General features: G+C 42.4%; 1 protein-coding gene across 1 annotated transcript; it reads left to right on the plus strand.

Annotated features, from left to right (window-relative positions):
• Window positions 1-12,997: 12,997 nt before the first annotated feature.
• Window positions 12,998-14,767, plus strand: P884DRAFT_237561 (Endonuclease/exonuclease/phosphatase; the record flags this gene model as incomplete). Its single annotated transcript, XM_069440044.1, has 2 exons — window positions 12,998-13,222; window positions 13,364-14,767. The coding sequence occupies 2 exons, from the start codon at window positions 12,998-13,000 to the stop codon at window positions 14,537-14,539; spliced, it is 1,401 nt and encodes a 466-aa protein (XP_069299892.1). The 3' UTR covers window positions 14,540-14,767.
• Window positions 14,768-15,589: the final 822 nt, after the last annotated feature.

Below are 15,589 nucleotides of genomic sequence, written 5' to 3' on the forward strand. Positions count from 1 at the left end.
AGCTATGCTACAAGATACCAAGTAGCGTGACGAAGAGAGTATATCGGTTATCAATGAGACTATAGCTAATACTACCACTAGCCTGATAGCCTAGGCCTTATTATAGCCAGATTCGACACTCTAACCGCCTAAGCCTATACCTTAGCCTATTACACCTATTAGGTATACGCAATATAAGGTACCTACCGGCAGATTTGCCTATAGGACTAAGAGGGATACTAAGGACAAAGAGGAGGAGGCCGAGTCCTAGGGCAGGCTTAATAATACATATATTACCTTTAACAGCCTCAAGGAGGTAGAAAACACCCTTATAGGCATAGAGTTCGACCCTTTTACTAGCACTAATATCATCAAGTCTAGCCTATTATATCCGTCTATAGCTATAATAATTAGACCTATCAAGGACTACCTTACCTATACCTACTAGGAATACTATAGTAATAAGGAAATACTTATCTATACCTACTACTAGATCTACCATTTCTACTAAAAGGCTAGTAATGATTTATATAAGGCTAATATAGCTATATATAGCCTTAAGAAAAAGCTAGAGAATATATATAAGGCCTACTATACTACTAGTATAGTACCTACTAGTATACTAGAGCCTAAAGAACTACTAGTAGCCTATATTTATATACTAAAGGGAGATAGTAATACCTTAGTCAATAGCTACCTATTTAAACTCGGTTACCTTCACTATAGCCCGACCGGTCACTAGGGCCTATACTCTATACCTATATATATCACTATAGCCTATAGTACTACTAAGGATAACAAGACCAACAAGGACTTCGCCAAATGCTAGTACCTAGCTACTAAGGCCGACCTTCTTAGTATAGGTCAGGCTATAGTCTAAAGATAGGATAAGGCTATCAATAGCGTTAAAAAGGACCTTAACTAAATTAAGGAAGAACTTAAGCAACTAAAGGAGGCTTCTATAGTTATAAATAATAACTATATAGCCACCCTTAACTAGAAGAAGGGAGTAGACAAGAAGATATAGTAATTAGAAGAAACGATCGCCTAGCTTACCAAGCGTACTATAGTAATTGCTATACTATAGAAGGCTTCTAGGAGCTAGGAGCCTATAGCTTACCTACCTCTGCCGGCTACCACTAGACGCGGTGCTCCCCCGAGCTCGATTACTAGGCCGGTAGTACACCTACCGCTGCCTACGGCCACTGGCCAGAAACGCCCGCGCTTAGACACACCGGCACAGGAGAGCCCCTCGCGTAAGAGGGCCACTAATACAGTCCACGGCAACCGTACCCCGGTCAGGGACGCCTAGGCCAGGGCTAGAATACTTGTACGGCCCCCTTAGGAGCGTCTATCCATAATGTCGGCATTTATCGTAAACTTAGGAACTACTAGGAAGAAGGACTAAGGGACGGACGGATTTGACAATAGGGAGGACAAATAGGATACTTGCTAGGATTGTTATTATAGACAAATGACTAATGTATTTACTAAGTTATGACAGGTTATTATATTTTTCTTTTCGAACCCTGGTACCTGTTATAGTATATAGCTATTAGTAGGTTAGATCCAATAGACCTACTAATAGGGATGATAAGCTAGGGGTTATAGATATATATTTAGATAGTATCCCTAAGTGCCTCTAGTACTTGGAAGAATTAACGCATCTTATTACCACTTCTATAGACCGTACTAGTTGGTCTAGGAGTGCCGCCTATAGCACGAATACCGCTATAGTATTATATCTTATAGCTAGTCCGAGCTATAGTTATTTGTAGCTATCGAGCTATAGCACCCTAGTTATAGTAGGTTCCTTCGTAGTAGCGGTTATTTCTATAGTTATAATTAAATCTATAGTTATATATATCGTTCCTAAATAGTCTGTCATTTCGGTAGCTAAATTATCGCTATTGGTTGGCGTTTAAGGGCTTGAAAGGACTACGATTTTCATTCCTATAAGGCTCTGGTTTACTATCTAGGAATAGCCTTTTCTATAGGTATAGGTAACGGTTAAGAGTAGCTACTAGAACAATAGATCGAGACTACTTAATATATTATATATAGTTTCTAAGAGAGGAGTATTACTAGGGAGGATCTAGGTATTATTTAATATAAAGGTCTATTATAGATTAGACTTAAACTATAACTCCTTACTAATTATTATTACGTTCGTTAAGTATATATATTAAGTATACCTAATAGAGTATCTTTTATATAAAGAAGCTATATAACGAACCTAACTCAGACTTCTTCTAAAAGGGTTCAGACGAAGGTAAGTGATATAGGACAAGTACGTAGGTCGTCTAAGGGATTCGGTAAAGCCAAAGGGTTTACAACAATAGAGTTATCTCTCACAGTAGTACGATGCTATTAGGAGTACTATAATTGTAAGTTGCTATCACTAGTAAACTCTAGAGCCTACCAGAACAAGTGACTAGCTATCTAATATACTTGTCTAGTTCCCTTATTCCTAAGTGTTCCCCTTGGATTCCGATCGTGTAATCGCTACTACGATCCTTCGATCATTGTTCGGGTGTTCGCCTTGATCGAAGTGCGATCACTGCGATCACTTTCTGATTAGTCCTTAGGTCTTATAGTTCCTAATTAGTTCCATGTGCCTTATCAGGTCGCCTTATACGGCCAAATCGTGACATAATGCCCCTCCCCTAGGTCTTTCGTCCTCAAAAGACTTAGGTCCGTTTTAAATAGCGCTAATACCCCCCCCTTCTTGTATGTGGTCGTGTTTCCTTAATCCCCCTCCTTCCTTCTTTTATAATGTCGTCAAGATGACTAATCGTATAAGAAAGAAGTCGAAGTCTAAGTCTGCTACGTCAACTCTTTATACTAACTATCTCCTAGCTACGATTCTTTCCTCGAATGATCTTTTAACGATATATCCTTATATGCCATACGAGTCTAAAGGCCTTAGTTTGTACGAGGTTTCGAAAAGCGATTCTTCTCAATATATAGAGTATATTTATAATAAGCGTTCGAATTGTAACGTTCTTAGCGTTTCCCCTACTTAGCTTCGGTCTATTATAGCTTAGTATTAAAAACTTAAGGATAAGCTTATAGCTGCTAAGGAGCGGGTCCTTTGTCTTTAGAAATAGAAACGAATGTGGTTTGAGAAGATGATGAGAGTTATTACTCGGGGTATCGATAGTATAGAGGAGTTAGAGCGAGTAGAACGTGAGGAGGCTGAAGCGGTGGCGGCAGTAGAGGCTTCTGGGGTTACTACGTCTTCTTCGACCCCATCTTGCTTGTCTGCCGATTTCGGATAGCTTTAGGATTCTGTGTATCCTAAAGTTCCTTTGGATCCGTCTTTGCTAGCCGATTTTAGGTTGGTTTCGGGTCTGTTGCTTTTAGTTAGTTAGGGTTCCTCTAGTGGAACTACTAAAGTTTCTTAGGATAATTTAGGTTCTTAACTAGTTCTTATAAGTTATCTTCTAGTCTAAAATCAAGCTATTTAACTAGGTATTATAGTTCCTTGTTAATAATATGTGAATCTAGAATTTCTTTGACGTCCTATTCTTCCTCTTTGTCTTTTGCTTCGATGTTTGTGGCGATTTTGGTGTTCTTTGGCGCTGGTTTTAAAAGTGAAATATGAAAAACGTCTGTCTATAGTTATATAGATGACGGTAACGATAATCGATAGTTAGATATCGAGATTTGTTCTTTAATAACGAAGGGTCTGATCTTCTTAAAGTCTAGCTTTGTGCTTGGTCGCTTAGTTCGTAGATTTCGTATAATTAGATAGACTTTGTCTCCTCTTTCTAGGTAAGGTCCCTTGAGCCTGTGTTTGTTATAGTGGTTCTTTATTCTGGTTCTGATAAACTTAAGTTCCTTTTTGAGTTTCTTATATAGTACGTACATCTGCTTTACTTTGACTACCGCTCTTGGTATTATAACCTCTGGTCCTTGCCTTAGGTCTGCTTTATATCTATAATTTGTAAAGAATGGTATAACTTTGGTTATTTCTATTAGCGTTATATTATAAGTAAGTTATACCATTGGCAATAGTACGACCTAGTTATCTTGTTAGTAGTTGATATAAGAATAGAGGTACTACTTGATAACTTAGTTTAGTCACTCTGTTTGTCCGTTAGTCTATAGGTAATATGCTGTTAATAGTTTGCTATTAATACTTAATTGTTGTATTAATGCTTACTAGAACTTTAATACGAACTTGGTATCTCTATTGGTGATCTATTCTTATGGCTAAGCATATACTAATGTAACTTACCGATAGATCACGTCTACTAGCTGTTTAGCTATCTAGGACTCCTTATAGGGAAAGAAGTATACCTATTTAGTTAGGCGATCTACTATAGTAAGAATACTATTATAGATTACTCCTATGGCCATATCCTTGGATTCTAGTAGCTTTGTAATAAAGTCTATCGTAACTAAACTCTATAGTTTGTTAGCTATTAGCAGTAGTTAAAGTAGTTTATATAGCTTATATTATACCGTCTTGCTTCGCTTACAGATGTCGTAGCTCTATATGACTTCCTTAACTCGTACCGTTAGCTATAGGAAGTCGTAGTGTTTCTTAACTTATACAATAGTCTTCATGACTCCTTTGTATCCTCCGAGTTTCGACTTGTAGAGTTCTCGAATTATTCGTAGCTATTGGTCTTTGTTATAGATATATGCTTTGCCTTGGTACTAGAGTTTCCTATCTTTTTCTTCTACTCCGTTAGGTGCTACTAGCCCGGGTGCTACTTGATACTATGCCTCGTTGATCCTTTCTTCTCGAAAGATTATGTAATATTCTAGGAACGAGTCGAATAGATCATCTTCTACGGGTGTTTGCGTTTTATGATGTAGCGTTCTGTCTATTTGTTCCTTGAACAACGGTGGCGTTGTTTCCGTTTGTCCTTTCGTGTGATCCGTTTGTTGGCTTAAAGTGTCCGCTTGTACATTCTCTTTGCCTTTCTTATAGCGGATCTTAAAGTTGAATTCTACGAGGAATTCTACCTACCGTATTTGTCGTCCGTTAAGCTCTTTTGTCGTCATAAAGTACCGTAAATTCCTGTGATCTATATATACTTATATTGGTTTAATCGTACTACTAAGGTATAGTTGCTATTCCTTAAAAGCTTCGATAATTGTAAGTAGTTCCTTGTCGTAGATTAGATAGTTAAGATATAGTCTGTCGAGCTTCTTTAAAAAGAAGGCTATAGGATGTAGCTTCCCTTGTTTGTCTCGTTATCCTAACTGTCCTCTGATGGCGTAGTCTGAAGCGTCCGTTTCCACCTCGAATGGCTTCTTAGGGTCTGGTAGTACTAGTACTAGATCCTTGGTAATGGTATCGCGAATCTATATAAATGCTTGCTCATGTCACTCTTCCTATTGGAACTTAGTGTTCTTCTTGGTAAGCTCGTATAATAATTATACGATCGCTCTAAAGTTCCTAATAAATATCCGGTAGAAGTTCGTAAATCCGATGAAACTTTATACTTCCGTAACTAGCGCTAATTATAGCTAATTCTTGATAGCTTTAACCTTTGAGGGTTCTATCCGAATTTGTCTTAGGGATATCTTATATCCTAAAAATACCGTTTTCCTAACGTGGAATTTACTCTTTTCCTTGTTAACTAATAGCTTATACGTATATAATACGTCTAGTACTGCTCTTACATGCTTCCGGTGTTCGTTTATCGTCTTAGAGAAGATAAGTATGTCGTCGAGATAATATACTATAAATTTGTTAAGAAAGGGTTAGATAGCTTAATCAATTAGGGCTTAGAACGTTGCTAGCGCGTTTGTAAGTCCGAATGGTATAACGAGGTACTCATAGTAGCTATAGGGTATCCTAAAGGCCGTTTTCCACTTATCGCCTTCTTTAATCTATATATAGTTATAGGCCGATGGCAAGTCAAGATACGTAAAATATTAGGCTCCTACTAACTAATCTCGGAGCCGTAAGATTAGTAATAATAGGTATCGGTTTTTTATAGTCTGTTCGTTAAGTTACTAATAATCGACGTATAACTATAGCTTTCCATCTTTCTTAGGTATAAATAGGATTAGGTAGCCTACTAGCGATATCAATAGGCAGATATATCCTCTTCGAAGGTTCTCCTCTAAATATCGCTTAAGTTCTTCGTTCTATATCTAGCTTGTATAGTAAATCTTAAAGAACTTTAGCCGTACTCCTTCCTTAAGCTTGATCTTATGATCCTATAGGCCGTGTTCTGGTAATCCTTCTAGATACTTTGGTTCGAATGCTAGGTGTCCCTCGTACTCCTTTGGTACTTCCCTAGTCTTGTCTCGTTTCTCGGTTTTCTAATAGTATACGAATTTGGTTCTATCTATAGCGATGCTGGTGATTTCTCCTGTCTTAACCTACTACTCCAATTATAGTGCTTTGTATTTGTCAACAGAGAGAACAGCTATCGGCGGTTTAGCTCGTTCCTCCTGTTGTAATGTCGATATCGTTATACCGCTTCTTCTAGAGTCCGTAGTGGTCTGTCTGCTACTGCCCGTCTCTTGCGGTAGATCTATAGAACGTGCCTCTCCCTAGGCACCCGTCTGTCGTGATCCTTACGCGCTTCCTATTACGCTAGTTAAATATAACTCTATTTAGGGTTATAGGTAGCTACCATTCTTCTAGCTAATGTCTAGGTTATAGTCTTTATACTATAGTAGTCTTAGTATTATATCTTTATTATTGCCTATATCTATAATACTAAATATAACTACTATAGTCTTCCCTGCTATAGTAATATCGATCGGTTTGGTCTCCCTATATACCTATTACGTCGGGAATAGCCCTTTGACTATGCTATACTTCTATTTCATTCTCTAGGGTATCTATAGCTAATTTATAAGTATTAGCAAAATTAGGTTTATCTCTACTCTACTATCTACTAGTACGAGTATTTCGTGCTGCTTCTATTGCGCTATTATCTATAGTCGCTTGTCTTGCCATCGTCATCTAAAGATTATAGCGATTTCCTATATTTCTACTAGGAGGTCTCGATATAGTAGTCTCTTACGCTAGTTCCTCCTATACTATGCTACTACTTGCCACTATATAGGCGTTAATGGTTTTCAGGCCCCTCGGAGGGCCCTAACCCATTTCCTAGGTTAGTGCTAACCTCTTCGATTATTTAGCTAATAGTAGCTTCGTCAATCGTACTTATTTCCACAAGCCATTAAGTGCTTATAGCTTCCTACTATTAGGTCCGTTCTACTTTCCATCGTATACGCTATAGCTTTATCTAAAGCTCCCGAATTCGCGATTTCTTTTCGTCCTCGTAATAAAGACAATCGTTGCTCTAGTATAAGTCCTATATATCCCGTCTTGTTCCGTAGTGCCTAGGCCAGGCTTATCTTAGAACTACCGTGATGCCTTCTAGACTCCGGTTTTCAATCTTCTAGAGTAATTCGGCTACTCTATTTCCCACGTTATAGACCTATTCTATAGGGCGTAAACTTCTGTCCCCATTTTCCTATTAGGTCGGCTAGTGATTGTTTTCGAATTTGTTATAGAAGTGGTATCGGCATTTATATACTATATACTAGAACTAGGGCACTTGTATATATACCTTATATTAAGGGTATAATCATATAGCGTTACCTAGAAGATATTAGAATTCTTTTCCGAATCCTTCCTACTATATATAGACTATAGGTGCCCTAATGCTAAGGTAGGAATGTTTCTTCTAGTAGCTTTCCTACGTACGTTTGTCTTTTCTATAGTTCGTATATATAAACTGGTACTCTAGGTTCCGTACGTTATAGCTAAGTTACTAATTGTCAAAGTGCTTAGTGTAACTATCGGGTTTATCGTACATTATAGGCTGTTCCCTTTTGATGGTTTCTACGATGCGTCGGAGTTCCCTTATTTCGTCCCTTGTCTTATCGCTCTACTAGGCAAGTCGAGTTAGGCGTCTATCTCGTTTGCGTAACTCCGTATTAAGCCGGAAAACTTCGTTACGGTACTATTCGATCTGTTTCTAAAGGAACAAGATGTTCGGTCCGGGTTAGTTAACTCCTTAGGTGTCGGTTATCTACGATCTATCCTACCTCTATATAACTATAAAACCCTATTGCCTTAAGGCTAGGAGAATCGAAATCGGTAGTGTATACTCTCCTACCGTATCCTATTTGGTAATACCTATCTCTAGATCTATAATAACCAGTTCGGAGTACGGCGTCTGTTTGTCTTTGCTATTGTTGTTGTATTCAAGACTATCTATGTCGTTGTCCTTGTCTTTGTAGCTCGTAGCTGCTACTTTGGTGACATCCTTGGTAGTTTCGTCGATAACCGTAGTTTCCTTTCCTAGGACTGGTTTCTAGTCCTTCTTTAGGCTTTGACATTCTCGCTTATAGTGTCCTTTCTTTTTATAGTTATAGTAGGTAGCGTTAGACTTATCTTTAGATGTCTTCTTCTTATCCTGCTTCTATATTATATCTATATCTATAGCTCTAGGATATGTCCTATATAAGGTACTAACGTACATTCGCTTTTTCTTATCGTTAGCCTTAACTATAGTTCCGTTTATTCGACCTCGTTTCTATTATTCCTATATATAGAGCCGATTGTCAATTCTAATAGCCTATATAATATATTTATCTAGAGTTTTAGGCTAGTTATACTTATATAGCTTGTCTTTAACCTTTTCCTTTAAGCCGTTATAGAATAGTTATATTAATACCTTATTATTAAGCTAAGACTTAAGTATATCCTGTCTAAACTATATAGCGTAGGAGGCTGCTAACTTGGTTTATCAGAGATTAGCGAGCCTTTCTTATATATAAATCTTCTTGTCTTTGTCGCTAAAGACCTTCCGAAGCTCTTCTTCGAAACGGTTATAGGATCGAAAGACTGCCTACGTAAATGTATCTTAGTCGTCCTTATCCTCTTTAGTAAGATAGTCGTTCTATATAGGCTCGAACTATCTAAGTGCCTTGCCCTCTAGTCTCGTAGCTATATAGAGGACTTTAGCTTTGTTATCTAAGAACTTGTTATCATTAAGCCGGAAGTAGGATCAGAGGTTGGTCAAAAACCCTACAAGGTCCTCCTTAGTTCCTCTATACTTACTAGGTAGTTCGATCTTGATACAGCTTGCTTTAGCGTTCTCAAGCGCCTTAATTTTAATATAGGCCTCGTTGACTAGTTTCTACGAGTGCTTTTCGCCGTTCTCGAGTTCCTTGATTCGAGCTTAAGCAGCCTTATCTCTCTAGTCTAACTCCTAGATTCGCTACTAGAGTTAACCAAGCTAGGCGAGCAGCTATTCGGCCGTGACGTTAGTAGCTATATCGATATCGAGGTTAAAGTTACCTCCGTTCTAAACTATAATAGAACGAAGGGAGTGATAGTAACGTATGACAAATCTAACTTAGACTTCTTCTAAAAGGGTTTAGATAAAGGTAAGTAATACGAGATAAGTACGTAGGTTATCTAAGGGATTTAGTAAAGCTAAAGGGTTTATAATAATAGAGTTATCTCTTATAGTAGTATAATACTATTAGGAGTACTATGATTGTAAGTTATTATCACTGGTAAACTCTAGAGCCTACCAGAATGAGTGACTAGCTATCTAATATACTTGTCTGGTTCCCTTATTCCTGAGTGTTCTCCTTGGATTCCGATTGTGTGATCGCTGCTGCGATCCTTCGATCATTGTTTGGGTGTTTGCCTTGATCGAAGTGCGATCACTGCGATCACTTTCTGATTGGTCCTTAGGTCTTGTGGTTCCTGATTGGTTCCGTGTGCCTTGTCGGGTCGCCTTATACGGCCAAATCGTGACAAGCTAAGTACCTACTTGTCTTTTATAATATCCTTTAAATATAAGCGACTTTCGTTAAATTTACAAGTAATAGTTATAGTATCTAGTATAAAGCATTCCTATAGTCATTCTATAATAGATCGAAGTCCTTAGTTATATAGTTACCTATATATAGTACCATTTAATTCGTTAGTCTATTAAATGATTACTAGGCTACTAAGAAGAGTTTGAAAGTAGGATAAAATCTATATCTTAACGCTTCTATAGGGGTCGCTTTCTAGGAAGGTTTTAATATAGTTAGCAAAGTAGTAGATGTCGGTAAATACTAGGTTCTTTCTATTATTAATAATGCCTAGGGATCGTAAGTTAGGAAAAGAAGGATTAAACTAGCTAATGTCATCCCTCTTGATCTTAAAGTCTAAGCGGCTTTATATACTTATAGTAGTATTATACGTTAATTCATATATATAACATCTATTACTATTACTACTATTATTACTAAAGGGTAATATACCTTAATAGCGCCTATTGTTCCTATTATTAGGGGTATAGTAGTAGTTAGGGGGATTATTATTACTATTATTACTATTGTCAGGGGAATTAGGATCTCTACTACTATTAGCTATAAAGTATAGTATTCTATACTATAGTATATATTCGGGCTAGCTAAGATTAAACCTATAGCCAATTTCGGCGCCTTTAGGGGGTATAGGAAAAGCTCTACTATTATAGTATATATTTTCTATAAGGTTACTAACTTCCTATACTTCCTCTATAATAGTGTCAAATCTAGCTAGGTTAAGGGAAGATCGTTAATGACTAAGTAGTTATATATCCTCCTCTTCTTTATATCTATATATTATATTAACTATCTCCTTTATCTAGGTTATTACTCTATTAAGAATGTCCCTATACTATATTATATATATTTCTAGTTCCTTAATACATTTAGCTAATAATACCATTATTACTAAAACTTCTTTTTCTAGATAGAGGGCAAGTTAATCTTTAACTTCTACTATATAGGTTATAATTTTATAGTCTATCCTAGTAAGACTCTTTTCTATATTCTTATTAAATATCTCTATAAATTTACTAAGAAATCCTTTAGTAGTTTTAATAATATAGTCAGTTTAGGCCTCTAGCTAGGTAAATCGAAAATCTATCTTACCATTTAACTAAGTAAGTATTTCTTTATTAGCACCAAACTTATTAGGTTTAGCTTACTCTATCTTATATTTATTAATAAATTCTATTACTAATTCTATCTCTTATATAGGAGCTTCCTTTTCTTAAGGTAGTTAACTACTAGGGTTAGGCTCTAATGCCTATAAACTTATTAGAGGAGGTATTCTATAGTATCTTTAGAGTACGCTTACTACGTAGTTAGAGAGTTCCTTATATAATAGTTATTTAGTAGAGGAGTTTAGAGGATATAGACGACTAGGAGGATCGTCTATAGGAAAAGATCTAGGTATTAATATAAGGTTTACCTAGCCCGTTTATTAGGGGTAAACAAAGATAGATTTAAGGGGTTAAAAGGAAGAGGAATATCCTAGTTACTAAGTTACTAGGATAGAAGAAGGTAGGTAGATAGATAGTAACTACTCTAGTTACCAAGTCACTAGGAATAGGAAGATAGATAGGGATGATTATCCTAGTTACTAAGTCGCTAGGAATAGGGAGATTTTATAGTGGTTACAATAGAATTGCTTAGTCCGGTTACCAAGTCGCCGAAACTGAGCTTAACTATCACGATATTAGTACTAAACTGATCGTCAGAGCGATACGAATCTAGTGCTGATGGTTATTAGATGGTTGGTCGTAGTGCTCGCTACCATTTGATGGAGGTCTGGTTATAATAGTCAAAATAGTTCAAAAGATCGATATCCTCTATCAACGTTTGCTAGCCCTGTGGCTCTATATAAGAAGAAGATGGGCATAAAGAACCTACCGTTTGCAGGTATCCACAGGGCTTACTAATCTAACCTTATATGATGGACGTGTCCACGGACATGTACTGCATCAGTATCATTCCAAACGCGGGTAGTTGCCATATTGATCCAATTGGCCCCGAGCACACCTGCATTGAGCAAGGTACCTACCGTCTTATTGAAGTCTATTTGGAGTAGTGCTCCCCAGTTTTGGGCTGTTAGTGCAGCCGTCTTCAACTTGATCACTTAGACTTGTGAGTAGACTGGCTACACAAGGGGCCCGACATGATATGAAGGTTTAGCATCTCGAATGCCTAGGGAATCGGAGGCGCCGGAATCAGATTGCCCAATGGAAAGTGAGCTCTTGTGCCGTGGTTCTTCGGGTCACCGTGCATCCGGAACTCGAATCAGGAGTGGACACAGTGGCTGCCACCCGCACAAAAACCGAGCGAGAGCTGAGACGAGGCTCGTTTGGCAGTCCACGGATCCGACTTGTGTCTCGTTTCAAGGCCCTTGTAACTAGTGTACTTCGTGACGTGTTGTCACCAGAAAGGCCCTCCGTCGTCGGGTTAAAAAAGCAGAGTATTGAGATAGGGAGATTTGAATGACAAGCGAGTGAAAAGGACAACTGACAGAACGAAAATGCGGACGTAGACATTGAACGTTTCTTGACTAATAATATTGCAGTAAATTTTAATTAATACATTACTCGATCCCTGTGAGAAGCGAGATTTGGACGCGCAACTCAAGAGGTGGAGTGATCTCAACCGAGGCGGTTAACGTTTCCAAGTATTATGAACAATACCTTCAAAAAATCGGCTTTCCCGGGAGACCATTTTGTGCTCTGCGATCACGGCCCTCCGGCCGGAGGAGGGTGCGCAATTGGGGAGGTTGTTGATACTGGAAGTCGCCGACTTAGTTGTAGTGCCGAGCGCCGCGCTCCGGGACGGGGTGACATCGCGCCGGGGCAGAGTACCGAAAAAGGGACCCGCATTAACGATCGAGGAGATTGGCAACGGCCAGCGTTGCTTTCGCTTCCCGGCAATCTCTGTTTTTCACTTTCTCTTTTCTTGACACGTGCCAGTGGATCTCGGTTCTGACTGGATTCTGGAGAGTAGGGTCTTGAACTAAGAGAATGTGGCCCGGGGAGGGGTGATTGTTTTTTTTGGGGGGGGGGGGGATAGACATTGAGAACAGTAACTACCTTACCTACCTCCTGAGAAGGGCGCGTATAAGTGTGTCGATGGGCAGCAGCAGTTGCGGGGTGGAATTTGCGTCGCCCAGGTCAACATCTGTCACTGACCACTGGACGGTCTATACTCACCGCGGCCAGCCTCCAAGATGAAGCCGTCGCGAAAACTGAACGCCGCTCTTGGTGCGGCATTCCTGGTTGACCGATGTCTGGCTGCTGCTACTTCCGGTGTGTTTAGCATCCTGTCCATCAACGTCGCGGGCCTCCCGGCGTTCCTGAACAACAATGACGTGCCCGGGGACAAGGCGACAAACGCGGCGACACTCGGATCCAAGTTTGCCCAGTATGACCTCGACGTCATCCACGTGCAGGAGGTAAGAAACCCGCCCCCCCCCTTCTCTCTGCTTCCCTTTCCTTCCCTGTTTGGCCGTGTTTCTTTGGCTGGTTTTGTCAGGAATAGCTCGACATTATTGCCAGGGGTCCGACCGCTCAAGAACTGACCATTCGCACGACAGGACTTCAATTACCACGCCTACATCTACAGCACCGACACACACCCGTATCGGACAGCCACGTCCGGGGGGGTCCCTATCGGGTCGGGCCTCAACACGCTGTCCAACTTCCCCTGGGCCGACTTCCGGCGGATCAAGTGGGACAAGTGCTCGGACGCGTCCCAGTTCGACTGTCTGACGCCCAAGGGCTTCACCTTCATGCGGGTGGCCATCTCCAACTCGACGACAGCAGCAGGCAGCAGCAGCAGCAGCAGCAGCAGCAACTCGACCGCGGTGTACGTCGACTTTTACAACCTGCACGCGGACGCCGGCACCGAGGAGCAGGACCTCGTTGCCCGCCAGGACAACGTCAACCAGGTGGCCGCGCACATCGCGCAGTGGAGCGCCGGCAACGCCGTGGTCGTGTACGGCGACACCAACAGCCGGTACAGCCGGGCGGGCGACACGGGGATCCGGGCGCTGCTGGCGGCGGGCGGGAACGCGGGGCCGGGCATGACGGACGCCTGGGTCGAGCTGGAGCACGGCGGGGTGGTGCCGGCGGCGGAGGGCGCGTGCGGCAACCCGGCCGAGAGCGACACGTGCGAGGTGGTCGACAAGGTGTTTTACCGCTCGAGCCCGCTGGTGGCGCTGCGGCCGACGACCTTCCGGTACGACGGCGCGCGGTTCCTGCAGCCGGACGGGGAAAGCGTCCTCTCGGACCACAACCCCGTCTTTGTCGAGTTCTCGTGGGCCGCTGGCGCGGCGCTCCGGCAGAGCGACTTCTCCGGCGGGGCGGCGTACGGCACTTGGTTCAGCGACGTGCCGACGCTCGCGGCCGTCAGCAAGCCCAAGCCGCAGGTGCTGAGGTTCAGGGGCGGGTCGAGACTCGACGGCGTGGCCCTGACGCTGACGGACGGCACGCGATTGGGCCACGGCGGCACGGGAGGGACCGAGGTGTCCCTCGAGCTGGGCCCGGCAGAGTATTGGGTCGAGGCGGAGCTCTGCCGGGGGGAGAAGGACGGCAAGACGCGAAACTTCTACATCCGGGCGGCCACCTCGGCGGGACGCACGCTCGCGGCCGGCACCCGCACCACGGATTGCACGTCCTCTGCGGCGGAGGATGGCTGGCAGATCGTCGGCTTTGTCGGACAGGACGGCGACGAGATTGACCTGCTCGCCTTCGTGTACGCCCCCAAGTGATGAGGAAAGGCAGCAGCCACCCGACCGGCGGTTACGTCCGTCCGTTACACCGTGGACGAGGACGTTGTAAATAACTACTGCTTACTGCGCAAAGGGACTTGGGTTGTTCCTCGGTCAGCCGGACGGTGGAGGTTGTCTGTTAGCGGTGTCGATCTCGCCCAGTTCTCCGGTTTTGTCTCGACACTGTTGACCTCATCATGCCTACCCTCGGCCTGGAACAATGACTCAGGTATGGAGTAAGTTGAGAGGGGAAATAGTGGGAAATTGTTGAGAGGGAACTCCTGAGACATGGCGGTTTGGCGATCGATGAAAGAGGATGGGAAGGAAGAACACACCCTGTCGATTGTTAGTGCGTGTTGCGTCCACTACCTGCTCAGACAGAGCCCACGTGCGGGCGAGCTTCAGACCCTTGTAATCTCGAGGGCAGTGCGGTGCCTCCACCTTGCCGCCATGCCCTTGAGAGCAAGTGATCAACAGTGTGCAATGCCAATTGGCCCCAGGGCAGCCAACACCCAACCCCGTCGCGGGAAACGGCAGCGCTAAACTTCCCAAGGATTCCCCCCAACCCAAAAAAGGAACCCCATCATCGCGTGGGCAAGCTGGACTGACCCACGCCCACTCCCACGCAAGTTAGCGTCGTGTCCACTACACTAGTGTACTCCGTAGTGTACACTAATGTTAGCGGCCAAGTGCGCACATTGTGTTTTGGAGATCGCCCCACAGGCGGCCACGGCGGGGCGATGGGGATTGCCGGAGGGTTTCTGCGCCTCTCGTTACGCCTCGACACTGCTCGACTGGACTACCGCAGCGTGCTTATCGTGGTATGTACAGAGTAGTGCCCTGAAGACCCTGATTTTCTTTTTCCTCTGGCCACACCCTCGCAGAAATAAAATCGCCTCTACACTGCGGTATTGCACGTGCTTGGGCGCGTCTTTGAGGCTTCTTGGTGACTGACGCGCGGCCCCCGAAAGGTGGTGGTAGCACAAGGAGCAGCTGGAAGAGAGCACTTGTCGTCAATCTCAGAAGCGGAACAAAAACGCAAGAAAGGTA

Source organism: Thermothelomyces heterothallicus (genome assembly GCF_042370625.1).
Source record: "Thermothelomyces heterothallicus CBS 202.75 unplaced genomic scaffold P884_scaffold_4, whole genome shotgun sequence".
Lineage (NCBI taxonomy): Eukaryota > Fungi > Ascomycota > Sordariomycetes > Sordariales > Chaetomiaceae > Thermothelomyces > Thermothelomyces heterothallicus.